The following is a 22,871-nucleotide window of genomic DNA, read 5'->3' on the forward strand; positions in this document are numbered from 1 at the left end:
ATGACTTTTTCCCCCTCAATTCCACTCCATTTACATTTTACTCCTGCTCCCCACTACATGATATATAATAAATGGGTTCACTAGGTACAACGTGTCCTGCATTAAACAATCCTCAGGCTTTATTAACAGAAAAATCCATTTCTGGCTCCGAAAAGGCAGCAAACAAATAACGAATAGACTGTTCCCGGGTTTCGGTAATGCCTCTGATCTTAGGTACAGGCCAGTTGCATGACTCAAACCCTGTGATAACATAAGGCAATCCAAGCTGGAAAGTGTTAATAATTTCCAGTTTCATTTCAAGTGAACTGGAAAATTCAGTCTTGGTCCTTGCTCAACACAGCGTCTCGGATATATATAAAAAAAAAGTGACAATGCAATTCCTACGGATGTGTGTGAAGCGCAGCTGAAGCTGTGAAATAGGTCAAACGTATTTTAGTAATAAAAGACACATTACCTGACAAATCTTTTCCCATATTTCGTCACAGCCGGCTTTTTCTTGAAAACTGAGAGCCAAGTCATAGTTTTCCCCTTCAGACCAAACTATCAGTGTATCCTAGGCAAAAGCAAGGACATGGCTTAGCTCCAACCTCAAATAACATGTTTTATAGAGATTTGATAGACCACTACTTTTCACATAATAAACGTCCCTCATTGTACTGTAGGCGATATACAGTGTCCACAAACGGTACCTCTGTCTTCCTCTGCTACGAAGCTGCTTTGAAGCGATATGCTAATGAGCTCACAAGCGCCCCCTGGTGCTAGTCATTGATCACTGTAAGCCCGGCCGTGTCCTCCTTAGGCTGGTTTCACAGAGCAAGCTCAACGTGTGCGTCTGCAGAAGTTCCCGTACTGACCTCCCTAACACTGCCGGGGTCCTATAGCATTATACTGATTTAGGATATGTAACCCTTAGAGTTCTGAAATGTATAGAGTAACACTGACACAATGCTGTCAGTGCTATCCAATACATGCCAGAACTCAAATCAGGCATTCGCTCCTCCTTAGGCTGGGTTCACACAGGCGTTGCGGGTGACGTGCGGGAAAATGCGCGATTTTCCCCCGCGAGTGCAAAGAGTCTTAATGCGTTTTGCACGCGCGTGAGAAAAAATAAAAAATAAAATTAAAAAAATCGGCATGTTTGGTACCCAAACCTCTTCACAGAAGTTCGGGTTAGGTGTTGTGTAGATTTTATTATTTTCCCTTATTACATGGTTATAAGGGAAAATAATAGCATTCTGAATACAGAATGCAAAGTACAATAGCGCTGGAGGGGAAAGAAAAAAATAAATAAAATTTTAACTCACCTTAATCCACTTGTTTGCGCAGCCCGGCTTCTCTTCTGTCTATGCTGTCCAGGAGGAAAAGGAAATGTGGTGACGTCACTGTGCTCATCACATGTTCAGTCACATGATCCATCACCATGGTGATGGACCATGTGATGAGCGCAGTGACGTCACCACAGGTCCTTTTCCTTAAAGAAGAGAAGCCGGGCTGCGCAAACATGTGGATTAAGGCGAGTTAAAATAAATATATAAATATAAATATAAATATATATATATATATATATATATATATATATATATATATATATTTTAACCCCTCCATCACTATTTTACCAAGCATTCTGTATTAAGAATACTATTATTTTCCCTTATATCCATATTATAAAAGGGAAAATAATAATGATCGGGTCCCCATCCCGATCGTCTCCTAGCAACCGTGCGTGAAAATCGCACCGCATCCGCACTTGCTTGCGATTTTGACGCAGCCCCATTCACTTCTATGGGGCCTGCGTTGCATGAAAAACGCACAATATAGAGCATGCTGCGATTTTCACGCAAAGCACAAGTGATGCGTGAAAATTACCGCTCATGTGCACAGCCCCATAGAAATGAATGTGTCCGGATTCAGTGCGGGTGCAATGCGTTCACCTCACGCATTGCACCCGCGTGGAAATCTCGCCCGTGTGAAAGAGGCCTTAAGGACCCTTTACACAGGAAGATACAGCAGGCGATTGTCGGGAAGGAAGCGTTCCTACCCAGTAAATGCCTGCTCGTCAGTGAAGGAGACCGCCATATATAAGTAAAGCGATCTCCGCCGCCGTATGGGGAGGAGCGCACTCTAATGCCATTGCTCGTCCCCGTACAGACTCATTGTTGCAGATGCTGTTTACACAGCACAATCTGCTGCCGGCAAATGCCGGTTTTTGGGTCTGCATAAATCATCTATTACCAGATGAACGAGCGTTTCACTCATCCGGTAATCGGTGGCACTTTTACACCGCCAGATAAATCGCTAACAAGTGTTCCCACGAATGCTCATTAGTGATCATCTGGCAGATACTCGGCACCTGTAAAGGGCCCTTTACGTCACTGTCTCAGCTCAATGAAAACCTGCGCCTGGGAGCGTCACTGCCGGGCCCGGGCATGCACAGCACATTACCCACCGTGGGCAGCTACATCAATGAATGAACTGCGCAGGCGCAATTCCCTGGTGTTGTCTAAATAGAAACAGTAAAATCCGTGTGGAAATCCACATAAAATACGCCGTGACCAAACCAATACACACCTGCTGCTTTTGATATGCAGTATTCGGGTTAATCTTCGACTCTAAAAGCAACGAACCTGAAGACAGAAACACGAAGAATGAGAATAAAGCCAGAAATCATCGCATTCAATATTCTTCACACTGTTCAAGTATTAGAGCAGGCCTCCTCAAACTGCGGCCCTCCAGCTGTTGTAAAACTACAACTCCCACAATGTGCTGCTGTAGGCTGATACCTGTAGGCTGTTCGGGCATGCTGGGAGTTGTAGTTTTGCAACAGCTGGAGGGCCGCAGTTTGAGGATGCCTGTATTAGAGCAAGGCCTTGTCCAGAACTGTGGCATGCCTTATTCCTAACCCTTCCTTGTTTGACCCCCCTACACTTTAATTGTGTTCTCCACTATGCCCAAGCGACTGCCAACTTTAAGGCAATAGCTGCTGATAACTGCCCGAGAAAACGTGCCGCCAATCCCCAACAAGCAGGCAAAAGCTTATTTGTTGGGGGATCTCATCTGTCAATCACCCAAGATCCCTGTTCATCGCCAATATGGTGCCCTGTGGAAACTGATTGACAGGGCTCAGCAACCTTCGGCTTGCCAGCTGTTGTGAAACTACAATTCCCAGCATGCTCTAATCATTTTCTATGAGAGTTCTGCGCAGAGCAAGTATGCATGCTGGGAGTTGGAGTTTCACAACAGTTGAAATGCCGGAGGTTGCCTAACCCTGGGACGGACTATGGTAACGATCATCCAGCCACATACCGCACATCCCTGCTACATGTAAATCTAGCCAATGAGCAGACGATCAGGAATAAAGGTCCATAGGGTTGATGGTTCCAGATCACTACCTGCTCTCTTGGCCCATGTAAAAGGACCTTTAGAGCATGTTGACATGCAGCAGAATTGTATGAATCTGAAAATCTCTGCCACGCGAGCATGGCTTATTACAAATTCCATTTAGATCAGGGATGCCCAACCTGCGGCCCTCCGCTGTTTCAAAACTACAACTCCCAGCATGCCCAGACAGCCTACAGGAGGGCATGATGGGAGTTGTAGTTTAACAACAGCTGGAGGGCCGCAGGCTGAGCATCCCTAATTTACATGAATGGGACAGTCAGATTAGAGGTGCGGCCGGTTATTGGGAAGGAAGCGCTCCTTACCGACAGTCTTCCGCTCGTTCAGGGAGGGAGAAGCGCAGCATTTACATGTAGCGATCACCTCCACAGTCACTATTGCCATCGCTCGTCCTCATACAGTTGCATTGATTCTGGGCAGCAGATTGCCGTTTGGATCGCACGATCTGCTGCCCAGGTGATGCAGGAAAGACGGCATCACCCGAAGATCGGCGGAACATTTACACACGTAGATTATCGGGAATAAGCTCTTTTTTTTATTTAAAGAAAGTTTGTCCCCGATAATCTGCCCGACAACTTGGCCCTGTAAACCCAGCATTTGACCTTCAGGAGCCAGAATGTATTTTTTTAATTTTTTTTTGCACTCCAGCAGTAAAGGAATTGTGGAGCAGAAAAATAGCGACCAATTAAAAAAAACACACAAATACCATAAGGGGTGAGGGGAAGGCTATAACGAAAACGCCCACACAAGATAACTCTCCCTAAATCAGCAAAACTAGACAGGAGAGGAATAAGTTCTAAAACATAACTTAATTGTACTGTTAAAAAAACGTCAATGTTTCACATCTGTACAGATGTGCCCAGCTGGTATCAACAGGTTGGAGGCATGTCGAACCTCAAATCCAATAAATACCCCAATGTGACAACCTTACCGGACTCCAGCAGAACCAGCTTAGGGTACGGTACCGGTATTTGTGGACATCACCTCATCTGGCACCTGGGCACACTTGTACATATATGTGTAACACTGGCAAATTTTTAACAGTACAATGAAAAGTTATCTTTTAGAACTTCTTCCTCCCCTCTTGTCTAGATCAGGCCGGGTGCCAGAGGTAAAGCCCCTTCCTGCATCCGGGGCAGACATTTTACTGTAGACCAATAGCCCAACCTGGGAGCCAGACTTTATCCCTATTGCTCGGGCACAGAGGTTTGGTGCTGGAGGAACATTTGCCATGCGGCTTGTGTCTTTCGGGGCCTGCCTGCCGACAGATCAGACGGACAGGCTTAACATTTCGCCATACTTAGAGGATCTCTCACCTGTAATGTCCGTTTTAGTAAAAACTTCTGTTTCCCATGTAATAATACTGGACCATTTATCGTTATGATTCCATGCTGTGCCATTCCTCTATTATTCCTTCCGGAAGTATTACCAGCAGTCAGGTCCTTCTGGGTGTCACCAGTCGGGGGGTGGGTCCCTTTACAGTGTGACTCTGGCTGGATACAGACAGACTGTGCTGGGACAGCCACAGGCCTCTCCCCATGCTCCCATACGTAGTAAACGGGAGAGGGGAAAAGCTGCTGCCAGAAGCCTTTCCGCTAACAAGAGGATCAGGCAGCTGAAATCCAACATGTCCAATCCCCATCTTGCACCAACATCAGCTGTCGGAGGAGAGGCCAGAAGCACATCTGATGTGTAGACCAGCTTAGCACCATGAACTGCTACATCTCCAGGAGAAACATCAGAAAAATCAGCTCAGCTGGAGGCCTAGAAAGCAGCGATGGCTCTTGGGTCAGGGGCCATGAGATGTTGTAGGATAAGGCAGAGTGCAAATCTCCGTCAATGCGATGAGATCGGGCACAAATGCTGGCTGCCAGTCAAGAAAAACACTGTTGCATGTATTTGTTCATTCCTGGCCGAAACCTGGCATTTATGCTGGAAGGCGGCCGGACCACCACCAGACCTCATTACAGCCAATGGGTACACGGCAGTAAAGTACAGAATCCGGCAATGCCAAATCCTGCGATATCCGGTAGGCTGTTCTGCGTCTGATTAATAGATGTGAACAAGGCCTTAGCTTCTGATTCTGCTGCCATTGGACCTGCTCCTTATCTCTTAAAGGGTTTCTGTCTCTTGGGGCCTTGTTCCTGCTCCTAGAGGCTCCGTTCTCCCACCTTTGTCGCCTCCTCCAAGTCCTGATTGGCAGGGCCAGGCAGCGCTCGCATCTGTCGCCAGCCCTGTGCTCTGGAGACACCTCGTGCCGTTCAGCATTCGGCGCAGGGACGGTGAGGAAGCTGAAAACCTGCGAGCGTCTGGCGTAACGGGGGCATAGATAAAAGTAGGAATAGGCTAGTTAGGTTTAGCTGACATTAGCACATCGCTAATGTCAGCTAGCTTTATAGGGTTAAATCTGGTGACAGAAACCCTTTAATGCTCTGTTTCTTCCATAACGGATCACGGCCGAACTAATATCAATCAGTCCCGTATGGAGACTTACTGGAAGCACTACATGGGGTGGAGAATTATGGGCAATGCTCCATGGGAAGTGAATATGTGCAAAGCCCAAAAAAAATTAAAATAAATACAATATTTTTTTTTTTATAATAATCTATACAATGTGCAGAATTCTAGCGCATTTTCCATAGTAAACCTCCCTCCGTTGTCCCAGCACAGCGCTCACCCCGGAAACGGTCAGGTAGTCACACGTTTTTCTCATCAGAAGCTCCTCGTGTCTCCCCATTATACAACCAATCTGGAGCGCCTTGTCCTAGAAATATGGGAATAAAGCTTGAAACCTGCGGCCTAGAGTGAGGCGCTAACCTTACAGACATTGGGGCACATCCGCCCTCCAGCCTTATTTATGTAAGAGGCAGAAGCTTCTTAACAAATCAGACAATTCTCTGCCCGAAACGGAAGTCTACGCCAGCTACAGATTGGCGCAGACTTCACCTATAACTTCCGCCATTTCCTGGCGCAAAGCCCTGCCGGCCTACACTAAACCGCACCCCTTTTATCGCCACTCTGGAAAAGTGGTGAGAAGCCTAAAAAAAGGTCACAAATTGTGGCGGGCACCATAATGTGAGACTTTTTATTTATGCCACTATTGGCGTAAAACGTCCCTCATTAGGTCTTTAAGACACTTTAGACGCAAGTCTAAACCCAATTTCAGTGACTGTGCTGAAATGAACTGCCAAAACGCGGCAGCTGCGGTGGTGCAGCCTTAGGCCTCTTTCACACGGCGTGACGGATTGGCTCTGGATGCGTTCAGTGATACTCGCACCATTTTGCAAGCAAGTTCAGTCAGTTTTTTCCACGCAGGTGCAATGCATTTTGATGTGTTTTTCACGCGCGTGATAAAAAACCTGAAGGTTTACAAACAACATCTCCTAGCAACAATCAGTGAATAACTCATCGCACCCGCACTTGTTTCCGGATGCAATGCGTTTTTCACTGAGGCCCCATTCACTTCTATGGGGCCAGGGCTGCGTGAAAAAACGCAGAATATAGAACATGGTGCCTTTTTCACGCAACGCAGAACACATTGAAATGAATGGGTGAGGATTCAGTGCGGGTGCTCTGCGTTCACGTCACGCATTGCACTCGCTCGTGTGAAAGGGGCCCAAGTCCGTTTTAACTCTCATTATAGGGTATTAAGTGCTTGTTTTTCTTTTTAATTTTAGCATAAGCACATAAAATGTGAAAAAAGTGAAAGGGCCTGAAGACATTCTCAATGCTTTGTATGTAGGTGATTACAACATACGTTTATTGGGGAATACCGTAGAACTGAGAGGAGCTCTAGGACCTGCTGGGCCGTCTCTAGCCTGGATATGGTTGGGCATGGAGGCATACAGGTTCCATATGGCATCCTGTGGCACATTGGTCCCATACATGAGAGTGGGGAAGACAGGAAGTTTGGTAATCTGGAGGAGACATGCCTGAAAAAAATCTTTGCTGTGTGTAGTCGAGCATTGTCCCGCTTAAAAAAAAAAAGCCATCTTCTGGTCTCCAGATTGCTTCTTCTGGCTGGGGCATGGACATTCCCATGTGTGCCAAGTCACTTGGGGCGACTGCAGCCAATGACTGGCTTCAGCGGCACACTTGGCCATGGCAGGAAGAGACAAGCCAGGACTGGAGTGGCTGGGAGTAGGCAAGTATGAATCTTCCAGTGACTGCCGGCCTTCCCTCTATGACGGTGTACACAGAGATCGCTGTCAATCACCGATAGGACCGACTCATTGACTTTAAAGCCCAGAATGAGCAGGAATATAAATTAAACTATTTAGATTGAATATTTTCCCATAAAACTACATACCAATCTGCTCAGCTCCTCCTGCTCTATAACCTGCTGCCTTCAGCTCGGACACCAGGTTCAATGTGAGAGGTCCCCTTGAACTGGGTTTCAGAAGGAAGCGCCTTATCTATATCGCACAGAGATGTGAATGTCCATTTAGCGTGCACGTCAGGAAAACTCCCGCCATACACAATCAACATTGCCTTACCTCGCCCCCTGTCTGCCAGTATACAGCAGAAAATATGGCATCAATTTAACATACCCGCGACGGCATCTATCAAACTGCGGCGATAAAGGTGATGTGAAGACAGCTTCCCGCTAGGCTTCAGCCATCTTGGCACATTAAGTAGCACTGCTGCAGACACGTGGTGAAGGGTACAATGTATTTTCCCACCCTTAGGGCTGGAGGACATGACTGGGGCAGAACCTAAACAGCAAATGCAGGGAGCAGATAAACTGCGCACACACTAAAATGGCGGCATCCAGGGGCCCAACCTCCACTCCTGGCAATTTCGTTTGAGCTTCTTGTCTGGCTTGACGTTTCTGTACACTGCTATTAGGCATTTATGGGATCGGATGTGCCATTTCATACCGCACATCACGATGGCTTCCACTTTGTGCGAGACTGAATGAAATCGGATTTCTTTGTGCACCGGTCCTGCAGGCTGTAGAGGTTTGTACAGGGCTACGGGTGCTTTTGGGGCTTTATTTTGATACAAGTTTGGGGGGTGCCGAGTTCTTCTTGGGGCACTGTTTACGAGAACCATTTTTTAGGCAATTTCCGAGCGTTAGACCTCAGAACCAGCGAGTGCGATCACCGTATCTGTCCAGCTCTCGAGCCCTCCCTGATCTGTACATGACTGCTGGGGGTCTCGGCAGTGGGATTCTCCTCCCATCAAACAGATAGGGTATACTGGATGGACAATCCGCAAGTGTCATTGGCAGAAGGACCTCTTAAAGGGGTTGTCCGGGTTCAGAGCTGGCAGCCCCCCTGAGGCTAGCATCGGAGTAGTTCATGCTCCGATGCGCTCCCTTGCCCTGCGCTAAATCGCGCAGGGCACGGGCTCTTTTGTTTACAATAACACACTGCCGGGCGGTAACTTCCGCCCGGCAGTGTGTTCGGTGACGTCACCGGCTCAGATGGGCGGGCTTTAGCGCTGCCCTAGCCGTTTAACTGGCTAGGGCAGCGGTAAATCCCGCCCATCAGTGCTGGTGACGTCACTGGGCTTCCTGGCAGCCCCATGGAGAGCCCCGGTACGTCACCGGATTTCCAAAAAATGCCTTTGCCCTGCGCGATTTAGCGCAGGTCAAAGGAGAGCATAGGAGCATGAACTTCTCCGATGCTCATGTCAGGGGGGCTGCCGGGGTGAAAATGGAGGAATGTCTGGGCTCAGCTCTGAACCCGGACCACCCCTTTAAGGGTTATACCCATCCCAGACATTGATGACAACTGAACGGGACCCCCTCAAAGTGAACGAGAGCACACATTGCATGCGCAGCGCTCTCCATTTACTGCTATGGGAGTTCCTACAATACCATAGCAAGTCCCATAATGGCGAATAGGGAGCTCGCTGGGCATTGCGCAGCCACCTCTCCTCCATTCACTGCCTGAAATAGCTGAGCCAGAGCTTGGTTATTTCTAGAACTCCCACGGAGGTGCATGGAGGGTGGCCACACTTATGGTCTCCTTCAGTTCAGGAGGCCTTGTTCTCTAGATCGGAGCAGGTCCCAGAGGTGAGACCCGCACCCATCTGACATTTTCTAGCGATATGCCACCAATGTCTGATATGGGAGTACCACTTTAAAGGAGTTGTCCAACATATCCGACCTCACAGTGGCCGATGATCACTTACCTGGTCCCCACCACTGGGTTTGGTCTCTGCTGCTCCACGGCCAGCTCTGCTCGGATGTCAGTATCCTGCTGACATGCATGTGACCGCTGCAGCCAATAGTTGACTGCAGCAGTGACCTACTCCTCTTGCATCACGACAAACGGTCACATGATGCAAGGGAGGGGTCACCAGGGGGATGAAGAGCCGGCGGTGGAGCAATAGAGACCGAACCTAGCGGCAGGGTACCCTTAAAGGGGTAGGACACTTTTATAGCATTTTACATTTCTCTACTGTATCTACCCATCGTATAACTTACCTTCCTTCCTGCCCCCGCTTTTCTTAGTTTGCAGTCGCATCCTCTGCTGTAAACAGTGGCTGTTCGTGGCACGGTCGTATGACTCGCTTCAACCATCCGTCTATCCATTAGTGCACGCCCCCGGCTTCCATTTCACTGCACAGGCGCGATATCATCCTCCTCCACTTGCTCCTGTCCCATTAGGCGTTCATTCTTGTACTGCGCAGACGCAGGAGGAAGCGTTCAGCACGCGCTTAATTTTATCCTGCTCTGCATCGTGATATATGCAGGCGCCTAGTTTCCACTGCACCGGCCCCCAGGGAAGTGGCGCATGCGCTGTCTAAACTAAACGCTTCACAGGGAGTCGGCACAGGGAAAACAAGGACCGGAGCCTCCATATACCTTGATGCAGAGCAGGAGAAGATTGGGCATGCGCAGAACGCTTCCTCCTGCGTCTGCACAGTAGAAGTAATAACACTCGGTGGGACGGGAGCAAGCAGAGGAGGATGATCTGAGTCTGCGCAGTAAAATGAAAGCCAGGGGCGTGCACTACTGAATGGACGGTTGGTTGAAGCGAGTCCTCCACTGGATGAGGTCATATGACTGTGCCACGAACAGCACTGCCACTGTTTACAGCAGAGGATGCGACCACAAACTAACAGCAAAGCGGGGGTCAGGAAGGAAGGTAAGTTATACGATGGAAAGATACAGTAGGGAAATGTAAAATGCTATAAAACGCGTCCTACCCCTTTAAGTACGGTCAACACCGGTCGTCGGCTACTCTGAGGTCAAATATAAATGTTAGACAACCCCTTTAAGTATGATCACCACCATGGGTCGGCCACTAAGAGGTCTGATATAATGTTGGACAATTCCTTTAAGTCCAAAGACTAGTCAGAAATACTCTAACGCTTTGGTTAATTTTCTATGGAAATTAGTGGGGGTCCGTGGGTCACCAGCGATGAACGCAGTGCAACAGATCCGGGAGCGCATGCGCTGTGGTTTCCAGTTATGATGTAGGTGTGAACAGAGCTTTTTTTTTTTTTTTTTTCAGGATTTAAATAAACGTACATTGCACCAGCATCATGGCTGCTGCTGAGAACAGGACCTGCGCCTGACGGATCCATCAACACATAAGGGGGTGTGGCAAAATTAGCGCAGCATGCGACTCTGAAGCCACTTACCATGGGGCGATCATACCTTACCATGGGGCGATGATAGCGCCAGGAGGGGCTCTGCCAGTATTACCTCAGGGCGATCATACCTTCCCCAATATTACACTGCAGGGGCTACTATCCTACCTACTACAGTCAGTATAAGGGGGGCTTCCACCCCTGGACACGCGATAGCGCCAGGAGGGGCTCTGCCAGTATTACCTCAAGGCGATCATACCTTCCCCAATATTACACTGCAGGGGCTACTATCCTACCTACTAGTCAGTATAAGGGGGGCTTCCATCCCTGGACACGTGATAGCGCCAGGAGGGGCTCCGCCAGTATTACCTCAGGGCGATCACACCTTCCCCAATATTACACTGCAGGGGCTACTATCCTACCTACTACAGTCAGTATAAGAGGGGCTTCCACCCCTGGACACGTGATAGGGCCAGGAGGGGCTCTGCCAGTATTACCTCAAGGCGATCATACCTTCCCCAATATTACACTGCAGGGGCTACTATCCTACCTACTAGTCAGTATAAGGGGGGCTTCCATCCCTGGACACGTGATAGGGCCAGGAGGGGCTCTGCCAGTATTACCTCAAGGCGATCACACCTTCCCCAATATTACACTGCAGGGGCTACTATCCTACCTACTACAGTCAGTATAAGGGGGGCTTCCATCCCTGGACACGTGATAGGGCCAGGAGGGGCTCTGCCAGTATTACCTCAAGGCGATCATACCTTCCCCAATATTACACTGCAGGGGCTACTATCCTACCTACTACAGTCAGTATAAGGGGGGCTTCCACCCCTGGACACGTGATAGGCCAGGAGGGGCTCTGCCAGGTTTACCTCTGAAGCAGTAAATCTCAGCCCCCTCCACACACTCAGGCCATGCTGGGACGTGTAGTTCTCGTGCTGTAACAACCCCCCTCTCACCGTCAGCCTCGGCCCGCACCAGCAGCGAGATCCCCTTCAGCCGGTCCACATAGGTGGAGGACACATGGCCGGTGCCCCGGTCGTCCCACTGGCGCTCCTCGTTCAGGGTGTAGACCTTGACCCGCCGCCTGGTGTCAGACATGATGCCGCCCGCTCGTTCTCGCCCCGGCTTTCTTCACGGTAAGCCCCCACCGCGGCTCATCCTTTGCCGGTTGCCTGAAGTTGGAGCCGCTGGCTATTAGCAGGAGGAGCCCCGGGGGCCGCGGGTTTCTCGTCTCCTGATGGATCCGGTGTCACCGTCCTCCTCCCGCCAGCGCCGATCCCTCTGCCTCCTCGGCTTGACTGGTAGATCACACAGCCGCCATCTTGTAACCCGATTCTCTCCTTTCTCTTCCTCCAACGATAAATGAAACAGGTTGCACTGGCCAGTTCAGCAGGGGCTACGGTGCCTTTCCAGGGACAAGAAACCCACTAAAGACTTCCGCGAAACACGGATTACCAGCAGAGGGCGCTGGCCAAGTAATGGCTACCGTGTCCTTCCAGGGTCAAAAAGCTTTGCACGGACTTCCGCGAAATGGTGGAGGCCGCCAGAGGGCAGAGTCATCATGCAGGGAGGGGGAGGTCAATGGCGGGCATATTTTATGTGGGCAAGGCAGTGAACTGTATCATAGATGTGTAATATAACGAGAGTCAAACGAGACAACGGCGTATATATTGGTCACCAGATACAATACGACCAGTAAAACCTCATATAATACAGATACAGAGAGACGGAGGCTCCACGCTGAGCACGGCAGAAGGAAATGACCCGAAAGAAAGATGGCGGCTGGCTCTTCGCGGCTTGCTCTCTGTCGCCCTCTACAGTTTCCTACTCGCAAGACTTTGGCTTGGAATCGAGCGAGTAAATAAATGGACAGGGTTTATCTTTATGACCCCAGGGAAACGGCAGGAAAACAAACAATGCCGCCAGCCAATCAGAGGCGGCCAGTGACAGTGACTGCGGCCCGGGCTCCGCCCACCGTCAGCTGTTTCCACAACACGCTGGTCACGTCCACACAGGGCGGCTCTGTAGTCAGCGACCTCCATGTGACAGCTCCGGCGTGTTCTACTCCAGTCACATCCAAAGCTGACTCCTATGGTCTGCTACTTCTCCCATATCAGAGGGAATTGCATTTTGGGAACTTAAAGGGGTTCTCCTGGATTTTTATATTGATGGCCTATTCCCAATCTTGATTCGGTGGGGGGTTCAGTACCCCCAGTCCCTCAATGAACAGCTGTGACCACTGTGTGCTGAATGGAGCTGGAATAGCAGAGCAGTGACCGGCTCCATCCACTACACCAGCGGTCAGCAACCTGCCGCCCTCCAGCTGTGGAGAAACTATGACTCCCAGCGTGCACACGGCATCAAATGCGCTATGCCAGGCTTTGACAGAGTGGAGCGGGCACAGGTACGAGTGCCCCCACAGAGATAGTGGCAGCGGGAAGGACACACCTTCATCGGGTAATCAGGATCTTTTCACAGGTTTAAAAATCATCGTCTGCTGGCGGCAGATTGTGGTGTGTAATCCTGATCAGTATAACGATCGCTCCTCCCTATACTGAGGAGGAGATCACTGCATGTAACAGCAGTGGTCTCCTCTGCTACCGAGCGGGCGATTGCTGGGAGGGAACGCTTCCTTCCCGACAATATCGGGCTGTGTAATATGGGCTTAAAACTTGAGACCCCCCCCCCCTCCCCCCAATCCACCTCTCTTTGATGGACACAATGACGGGATCAATGTATGCAGAGGGCTCCAGCCCCCGGATGTGTGTGCTCTCAGGGAGTAAGTGTCTGATCGGAGGGGGTCTGACTGGTGGAACCCCAACAGATCATAGCAATGAGTCGCTGGAGTCCGCAGTGAATCCACTTCATTCAGCTCTATGGCACTGTACTGGGCCTCTCCTCCCATGGAGCTGAATGTGTGCGGCTGCTCCAGTCATGTGATCAGTGGGAGTCCCAGCAATCCCTCTACTTTAGATCATTGCTAAAAACGTGATCATAAGATCAGCAAATCGCTGTGTAAGCGCTCGATGGTCTGGCAACTATAAATTGTGGCCATGTAAAGCCACCTAGCAGCGTGCACCACCATTACGGCATATTCATCTTGGTATCTGATAATCTTACCCTCGGTCACACAGACGTTTCATTCTCCACTGGGTTCCTTCATCCGCTCCCAGTATTTTAATGGCTGTAGCGCTATTTGTGTCATAAAAAATACTGGAAACCCAAAATGATCCATTAAAGTCAATTTATTGGAAGCCATGATACTAGTGTGGACAGACCCCAACCGTGTACCCTATTTTAGCAGACTGGGATGACGGTACATATTGAGTATCAATTACTTCATAGAAGATAATGTAATAGAGACATGGTAACTACAGTCGTGGCCAAAAGTTTTGAGAATAACACAAATATTAGTCTTCACAAAGTTTGCTGCTAAACGGCTTTTAGATCTTTGTTTCAGTTGTTTCTGTGATGTAGTGAAATATAATTACACGCACTTCATACGTTTCAAAGGCTTTTATCGACAATTACATGACATTTATGCAAAGAGTCAGTATTTGCAATGTTGGCCCTTCTTTTTCAGGACCTCTGCAATTCGACTGGGCATGCTCTCAATCAACTTCTGGGCCAATTCCTGACTGATAGCAACCCATTCTTTCATAATCACTTCTTGGAGTTTGTCAGAAATAGTGGGTTTTTGTTTGTCCACCCGCCTCCTGAGGATTGACCACAAGTTCTCAATGGGATTAAGATCTGGGGAGTTTCCAGGCCATGGACCCAAAATGTCAACGTTTTGGTCCCCGAGCCACTTAGTTATCACTTTTGCCTCATGGCACGGTGCTCCATCGTGCTGGAAAATGCATTGTTCTTCAGCAAACTGTTGTTGGATTGTTGGAAGAAGTTGCTGTTGGAGGGTGTTTTGGTACCATTCTTTATTCATGGGAGAAGCAACCCCACACATGAATGGTCTCAGGATGCTTTACTGTTGGCATGACACAGGACTGATGGTAGCGCTCACCTTTTCTTCTCCGGACAAGCCTTTTTCCAGATTCCCCAAACAATCGGAAAGAGGCTTCATCGGAGAATATGACTTTGCCCCAGTCCTCAGCAGTCCATTCACCATACTTTCTGCAGAAGATCAATCTGTCCCTGATGTTTTTGTTGGAGAGAAGTGGCTTCTTTGCTGCCCTTCTTGACACCAGGCCATTTTCCAAAAGTCTTCGCCTCACTGTGCGTGCAGATGCGCTCACACCTGCCTGCTGCCATTCCTGAGCAAGCTCTGCAATGGTGGCACTCCGATCCCGCAGCTGAATCCTCTTTAGGAGACGATCCTGGCGCTTGCTGGACTTTCTTGGATGCCCTGAAGCCTTCTTAACAAGAATTGAACCTCTTTCCTTGAAGTTCTTGATGGATCTATAAATTGTTGATTGAGGTGCAATTTTAGTAGCCACAATATCCTTGCCTGTGAATGCCATTTTTATGCAACGCAATGATGGCTGCACGCATTTCTTTGCAGGTCACCATGGTTAACAATGGAAGAACAATGATTTCAAGCATCACCCTCCTTTTAACATGTCAAGTCTGCCATTTTAACCCAATCAGCCTGACATAATGATCTCCAGCCTTGTGCTCGTCAACATTCTCACCTGAGTTAACAAGACGATTACTGAAATGATCTCAGCAGGTCCTTTAATGACAGCAATGAAATGCAGTGGAAAGTTTTTTTTGGGATTAAAGGGCTTCTGTCACCCCACAAAAGTCATATTTTTTTTTTGGGATAGTTACATTCCTTATAGCGCGATATAGGAGAATATAATCTTGTCACTTACTTTCATGCGGCCGTTTCTTTAGAAAACGAAGTTTTATAATATGTAAATCCGGTCTCTACCAGCAAGTAGGGCGTCTACTTGCTGGTAGCCGCAGCAGAAAACCGCCCCCTCGCCGTGTTGATTGACAGGGCCAGCCGTGATCTCCTCCTCCGGCCGGCCCTGTCAGTATTTCAAAAATCGCGCGCCTCTGTTCATTCGGCGCAGGCGCTCTGAGATGAGGAGGCTCGTCTCCTCAGAACTCCCTCAGTGCAACTGCGCCGATGACGTCTTCTCTTTCGGTGATGTCATCGGCGCACTGAGGGAGTTCTGAGGAGACGAGCCTCCTCATCTCAGAGCGCCTGCGCCGAATGAACAGAGGCGCGCGATTTTTCTCATCTTTCTACAGGTGTCCCAAGGGAGGTATATAGAGTGTGGAGGAATGCATAAGCCAATCATATGACTTGATGATATGTACACTGCTCAAAAAAATAAAGGGAACACTTAAACAACACAATGTAACTCCAAGTCAATCACACTTCTGTGAAATCAAACTGTCCACTTAGGAAGCAACACTGAGTGACAATCAATTTCACATGCTGTTGTGCAAATGGGATAGACAACAGGTGGAAATTATAGGCAATTAGCAAGACACCCCCAATAAAGGAGTGGTTCTGCAGGTGGTGATCACAGACCACTTCTCAGTTCCTATGCTTCCTGGCTGATGTTTTGGTCACTTTTGAATGCTGGCGGTGCTTTCACTCTAGTGGTAGCATGAGACGGAGTCTACAACCCACACAAGTGGCTCAGGTAGTGCAGCTTATCCAGGATGGCACATCAATGCGAGCTGTGGCAAGAAGGTTTGCGGTGTCTGTCAGCATAGTGTCCAGAGCATGGAGGCGCTACCAGGAGACAGGCCAGTACATCAGGAGACGTGGAGGAGGCCGTAGGAGGGCAACAACCCAGCAGCAGGACCGCTACCTCCGCCTTTGTGCAAGGAGGAACAGGAGGAGCACTGCCAGAACCCTGCAAAATGACCTCCAGCAGGCCACAAATGTGCATGTGTCTGCTCAAACGGTCAGAAACAGACTCCATGAGGGTGATATAAGGGCCCGACGTCCACAGGTGGGGGTTGTGCTTACAGCCCAACACCGTGCAGGACGTTTGGCATTTGCCAGAGAACACCAAGATTGGCAAATTCGCCACTGACGCCCTGTGCTCTTCACAGATGAAAGCAGGTTCACACTGAGCACATGTGACAGAGTCTGGAGACGCCGTGGAGAACGTTCTGCTGCCTGCAACATCCTCCAGCATGACCGGTTTGGCATTGGGTCAGTAATGGTGTGGGATGGCATTTCTTTGGAGGGCCGCACAGCCCTCCATGTGCTCGCCAGAGGTAGCCTGACTATCATTAGGTACCGAGATGAGATCCTCAGACCCCTTGTGAGACCATATGCTGGTGCGGTTGGCCCTGGGTTCCTCCTAATGCAAGACAATGCTAGACCTCATGTGGCTGGAGTGTGTCAGCAGTTCCTGCAAGACGAAGGCATTGATGCTATGGACTGGCCCGCCCGTTCCCCAGACCTGAATCCAATTGAGCACATCTGGGACATCATGTCTCGCTCTATCCACCAACGTCACGTTGCACCACAGACTGTCCAGGAGTTGGCAGATGCTTTAGTCCAGGTCTGGGAGGAGATCCCTCAGGAGACCATCTGCCACCTCATCAGGAGCATGCACAGGCGTTGTAGGGAGGTCATACAGGCACGTGGAGGCCACACACACTACTGAGCCTCATTTTGACTTGTTTTAAGGACATTGCATCAAAGTTGGATCAGCCTGTAGTGTGTTTTTCCACTTTAATTTTGAGTGTGACTCCAAATCCAGACCTCCATGGGTTAAAAAATGTGATTTTTATTTTTGTGTGATTTTGTTGTCAGCATATTCAACTATGTAAAGAACAAAGTATTTCAGAAGAATATTTAATTAATTCAGATCTAGGATGTGTTATTTTTGTGTTCCCTTTATTTTTTTGAGCAGTGTATATATTATTCACTGCCTATAGAGAAGCACCTCCTTGAAGTGTCACATATGACGTATGCAGTATTGTTAGAATAGAAGCCATTACAAAATGGCGACGATAACCAGATGTTTACATTAGTTCACATTCCAAAGTAGTGCCCAGTGCGCAGATGCCAGGGTGTTATCTCTTATCTCTTCTTCCTTTTGAGCCAATAAAATAATGCCTGGGCCTCAGAAAGTACTGCCCTTTTCTGAAGATACATATACCACTTACTTTCTGTAATAAATTAGAGATTGCATTGACCAACTATGTGTCAGCATCTAATCTCTCAGCCACGCGTGGATATTAACCCCTGGGAGGTACTTTGATTTGGAGCACCAGAGTGTATCTTAAAGGCTTTAATTAAAAGCCGCTTTAACAGTACATACGAGGCATAAAACGCATTAGTACACCATTCTGTATTACTAAACTGGAGCATGCTATTGTAGTGGTAGTACAGGTCCTTCTCCAAAAAATTAGCATATTGTGATAAAGTTTATTATTTTCTGTAATGTACTGATAAACATTAGACTTTCATATATTTTAGATTCATTACACACAACTGAAGTAGTTCAAGCCTTTTCTTGTTTTAATATTGATGATTTTGGCATACAGCTCATGAAAACCCAAAATTCCTATCTCAAAAAATTAGCATATTTCATCCGACCAATAAAAGAAAAGTGTTTTTAATACAAAAAAAGTCAACCTTCAAATAATTAAGTTCAGTTATGCACTCAATACTTGGTCGGGAATCCTTTTGCAGAAATGACTGCTTCAATGCGGCGTGGCATGGAGGCAATCAGCCTGTGGCACTGCTGAGGTGTTATGGAGGCCCAGGATGCTTCGATAGCGGCCTTAAGCTCATCCAGAGTGTTGGGTCTTGCGTCTCTCAACTTTCTCTTCCCAATATCCCACAGATTCTCTATGGGGTTCAGGTCAGGAGAGTTGGCAGGCCAATTGAGCACAGTAATACCATGGTCAGTAAACCATTTACCAGTGGTTTTGGCACTGTAAGCAGGTGCCAGGTCGTGCTGAAAAATGAAATCTTCATCTCCATAAAGCTTTTCAGCAGATGGAAGCATGAAGTGCTCCAAAATCTCCTGATAGCTAGCTGCATTGACCCTGCCCTTGATAAAACACAGTGGACCAACACCAGCAGCTGACATGGCACCCCAGACCATCACTGACTGTGGGTACTTGACACTGGACTTCAGGCATTTTGGCATTTCCCTCTCCACAGTCTTCCTCCAGACTCTGGCACCTTGATTTCCGAATGACATGCAAAATTTGCTTTCATCTGAAAAAAGCTTCTCTGTAGCCTAGGTCAGGCGCTTCTGCCGCTGTTTCTGGTTCAAAAGTGGCTTGACCTGGGGAAAGCGGCACCTGTAGCCCATTTTCTGCACACGCCAGTACACGGTGGCTCTGGATGTTTCTACTCCAGACTCAGTCCACTGCTTCCGCAGGTCCCCCAAGGTCTGGAATCGGTCCTTCTCCACATTCTTCCTCAGGGTCCGGTCACCTCTTCTCGTTGTGCAGCATTTTCTGCCACACTTTTTCCTTCCCACTGAGGTGCCTTGATACAGCACTCTGGGAACAGCCTATTCGTTCAGAAATTTCTTTCTGTGTCTTACCCTCTTGCTTGAGGGTGTCAATGATGGCCTTCTGGACAGCAGTCAGGTCGGCAGTCTTACCCATGATTGTGGTTTTGAGTAATGAACCAGGCTGGGAGTTTTTAAAAGCCTCAGGAATCTTTTGCAGGTGTTTAGAGTTAATTAGTTGATTCAGATGATTAGGTTAATAGCTCGTTTAGAGAACCTTTTCATGATATGCAAATTTTTTGAGATAGGAATTTTGGGTTTTCATAAGCTGTATGCCAAAATCATCAATATTAAAACAAGAAAACTACTTGAACTACTTCAGTTGTGTGTAATGAATCTAAAATATATGAAAGTCTAATGTTTATCAGTACATTACAGAAAATAATGAACTTTATCACAATATGCTAATTTTTTGAGAAGGACCTGTATATGAGGTGTGGTAAAGTGTATGGAAAAGTCCTGGAATGGGGTATAGATCTCACCCAGGTTCCTCAACTGGGTGAGGTAAGTAAAATCCAGAAAAGCTAAAGTGGTTTTAGCAAGGTGTAGGTTGCTGAGACAGTTATGTTAAAAATTCAAGGGCTGGATTTTATTTGGACTGGGAAGGTAGGTTTGGTAGTGGGACCTCCCCAGTCCACCCCCATTCCAGGGAAGGTTTTCCCCCCCGAGGGATCCCCAGGTGTAGCCAGCTGGGATAGTTAGGGGAAATCAGCACATCCCAGGCTGTCAGAGAGAGTTACGCCTGGAAAAGTCTAGGAAGCTGGCTGTCTTGAGACGCCAGATTCTCTGTGTGTGACCTGCGCGCAATAGGCGAGCATGTAACTAATCTGTTTTAGGCCTCCTGCACACAAACATGTGCGCCCCGTGGTAATGCTCGAACACCGTCCGTGGGGCAGCGGATCATGGACCCATTCACTTTGATGGGTCCGCGATCCGCAAAAAGATAGGACTTTTTTTTTTTTGCAGAATGGAAGTACGGGACGAAACCCCACGGAAGCACTCCGTAGTGCTCCCATAGGGTTCCGTATCTCCGTATTTGCGGACCCATTGAAGTGAATGCATTCCGCATCATGGATGTGGACCCAAACGGAACGGTGCCCGTGTATTGCGGATCCGCAATATGACCACAGGCGCACACGTGTGCAGGAGGCCTTAGTTAGAGCCCAGATGGGCTAGAGTTTATTTTGTTTATGTTTTGTGGTGCTGGAACTTCACCGTACCTAGTGATTTATAACTGGGTTTGCCTGTAAATTGCCGGAGTGTCATAAAATAAAGCATCAATTTGGACTTTAATCCTGTTGTCTGCAAAGGAATCTCACTGCCACCCTGCTAGAGAGAGCAATCCCTTACGTGTAGTCTGTCAGCAGATTAAGGGTGCATTCACACGACCGTGTATTGCGGGCCGCAAAACACTTATCCCGGCCATGTGCGTTCCGCATTTTCCGGACCGCACATGGCCTGCACTATATAGAGAATGCCTATTCTTGTCCGCAAGTGGACATGCTCCATATTTTTTGCGGGGCCGCGGAACGGAACAATGGATGCAGACAGTGTGTTGCCCGCCGCTTTTGCGGCCCCATTAAAATGAATGGGTTCGCACCCGTTTCGCAAAATTGTGGAACAGATGCGGATCCATTAATACGGTCGTGTGAATGCACCCTTAAACTGCTCAGAACTGCTGGCAGCACTTTATAGGTGAAGGAGAGAGTGGTAGAGATATTCCTAGAGTGATGGTCATGAAGGCAGCACGCCAGAGAAATTAAGCGTTTCATCCCCTTGGTGCCATAACCGCAAGTGTCCTAGAGGTGGTCTGTCACTCAGGTCCTCTGCTCTAAATGAAAGTTCTAGTGTCCGATCAGGGAGCGGTCAGCAAAGGGTGGGAAGCACTCCGTGCACACAGTCCAGGGCTCTGAACATTAAAAGGGGTTGTCCGGGAGGTTGATATTGATGACCTGCCCGCATCAATGTCTGATTAGTGAGGGTTCGACTCCCAGCACTCTTGTCAATCAGCTGTTTAACCACTTCCCGTCCGGGCATTTCCCCCTTGCTGACAGCCTAATTTTGCAAATCTGACATGTGTCACGTTATATGGTAATAACTTTGGAACGCTTTTACTTATCCAAGCCATTCTGAGATTGTTTTCTCGTGACACATTTTACTTCATGACAGTGGTAAATTTGAGTCGATATAGTTCACCTTTATATATAAAATAATTCAAAATTTACAAACATCCTTGAAAAATTCTCAATATTCCAATTTTCTATTTCTCTTCTTTTAAAACAGAAAGTGATAAAATATTTATTACTTAACATTCCCCATATGTCTACTTTATGTTGGCATCATTTTGGAAATGTCATTTTATTTTTTTAGGACGTTAGAAGGCTTAGAATTGTAGAAGCAATTCTTACAATTTTTAAGAAAATTTCCAAAACACACTTTTTAAGGACCAGTTCAGGACTGAAGTCACTTTGTGGGGCTTACATAGTGGAAACCCCCCATAAATGACCCCTTTTTAAAAACTACACCCCTCAAGTTACTCAAAACAGATTTTACAAACTTTGTTAACTCTTTAGGTGTTCCAGAAGAATTAAAGGAAAATGAATATGACATTTCTAATTTTCACTTTTTTGGCAGATTTCCATTTTAATCCATTTTTCTCTTTAACACATAGAGCGTTAGCAGCCAAACAAAATTCTATATTTATTACCCTGACTCTGCGGTTTACAGAAACACCCCAAGTGGTCGTAAACTGATGTAAGGGCACACGGCAGGGCGCAGAAGAAAAGGACTGCCGTATGGTTTTTGGAAGGCAGATTTATCTGAACTGGTTTTTAGATGGCATGTCCCATTTGAAGCCCACCTGATGCACCTTTACAGTAGAAACTCCCAAAAAGTGACCCCATTTTGGAAACTAGAGGATAAGGTGCCAGTTTTATTGGTACTATTTTGGGGTACATATAATTTTTATTTTTTACAACATTCATCTGACAGGGTAGATCATGTGCTATTTCTATAGACCAAGTAGTTACGGACGCAATGATATCAAATATGTCTACTTTGTTTGTTTGTTCCAGTCTTACATAATAAAGAATTTTTTTTTTTTGGGTGTCTCCATTTTATGAACAGGGGCAGGGGCTCGTTTTTTGCAAGAAGAGTTGACGTTTTTATTGGTACCATTTTTGGGTACGAATGATTTTTTTGATCATTCATTATTTTACTTTATGGGGCAAGGTGACCAAAAAATTGGTTGTTTTAGCGCAGTTTTTATTTATTTATTTTTATAGCGTTCACCTGGTCATGTGACATGTTTATAGAGCAGATCGTTACGGACGTGGCAATACCTAATATGTATACTTTTTCTTATTTATTTAAGTTTTGCACAATAATAAGAACTGGAATACCCCTTTAATGCTTCAACTTTCTGCATGAATGGGAAAAAATTCCCACACTTAC

At 47.5% G+C, this 22,871-nt stretch overlaps 1 protein-coding gene across 4 annotated transcripts in view; it reads right to left on the reverse strand.

The window, feature by feature from the left end:
- Positions 1-12,328, reverse strand: part of PPP4R3B (protein phosphatase 4 regulatory subunit 3B) — a 49,112-nt gene extending 36,784 nt beyond the window's left edge. For 3 of the 4 annotated variants that reach the window (XM_040429710.1, XM_040429708.1, XM_040429707.1), the window contains exons 1-3: positions 11,910-12,328; positions 2,569-2,624; positions 455-553 (exon numbers count right to left, since the gene is read on the reverse strand). In XM_040429710.1, the coding sequence (XP_040285644.1) occupies positions 455-553; positions 2,569-2,624; positions 11,910-12,051 (297 nt within the window). In that variant the 5' untranslated portion in view covers positions 12,052-12,328. The remainder of the gene's footprint in view (positions 1-454; positions 554-2,568; positions 2,625-11,909) is intronic. The other variant, XM_040429709.1, reaches the window with a different exon arrangement.
- Positions 12,329-22,871: the final 10,543 nt, after the last annotated feature.

The sequence above is a fragment of the Bufo bufo genome, chromosome 4, assembly GCF_905171765.1.
Source record: "Bufo bufo chromosome 4, aBufBuf1.1, whole genome shotgun sequence".
Taxonomy (NCBI): domain Eukaryota; kingdom Metazoa; phylum Chordata; class Amphibia; order Anura; family Bufonidae; genus Bufo; species Bufo bufo.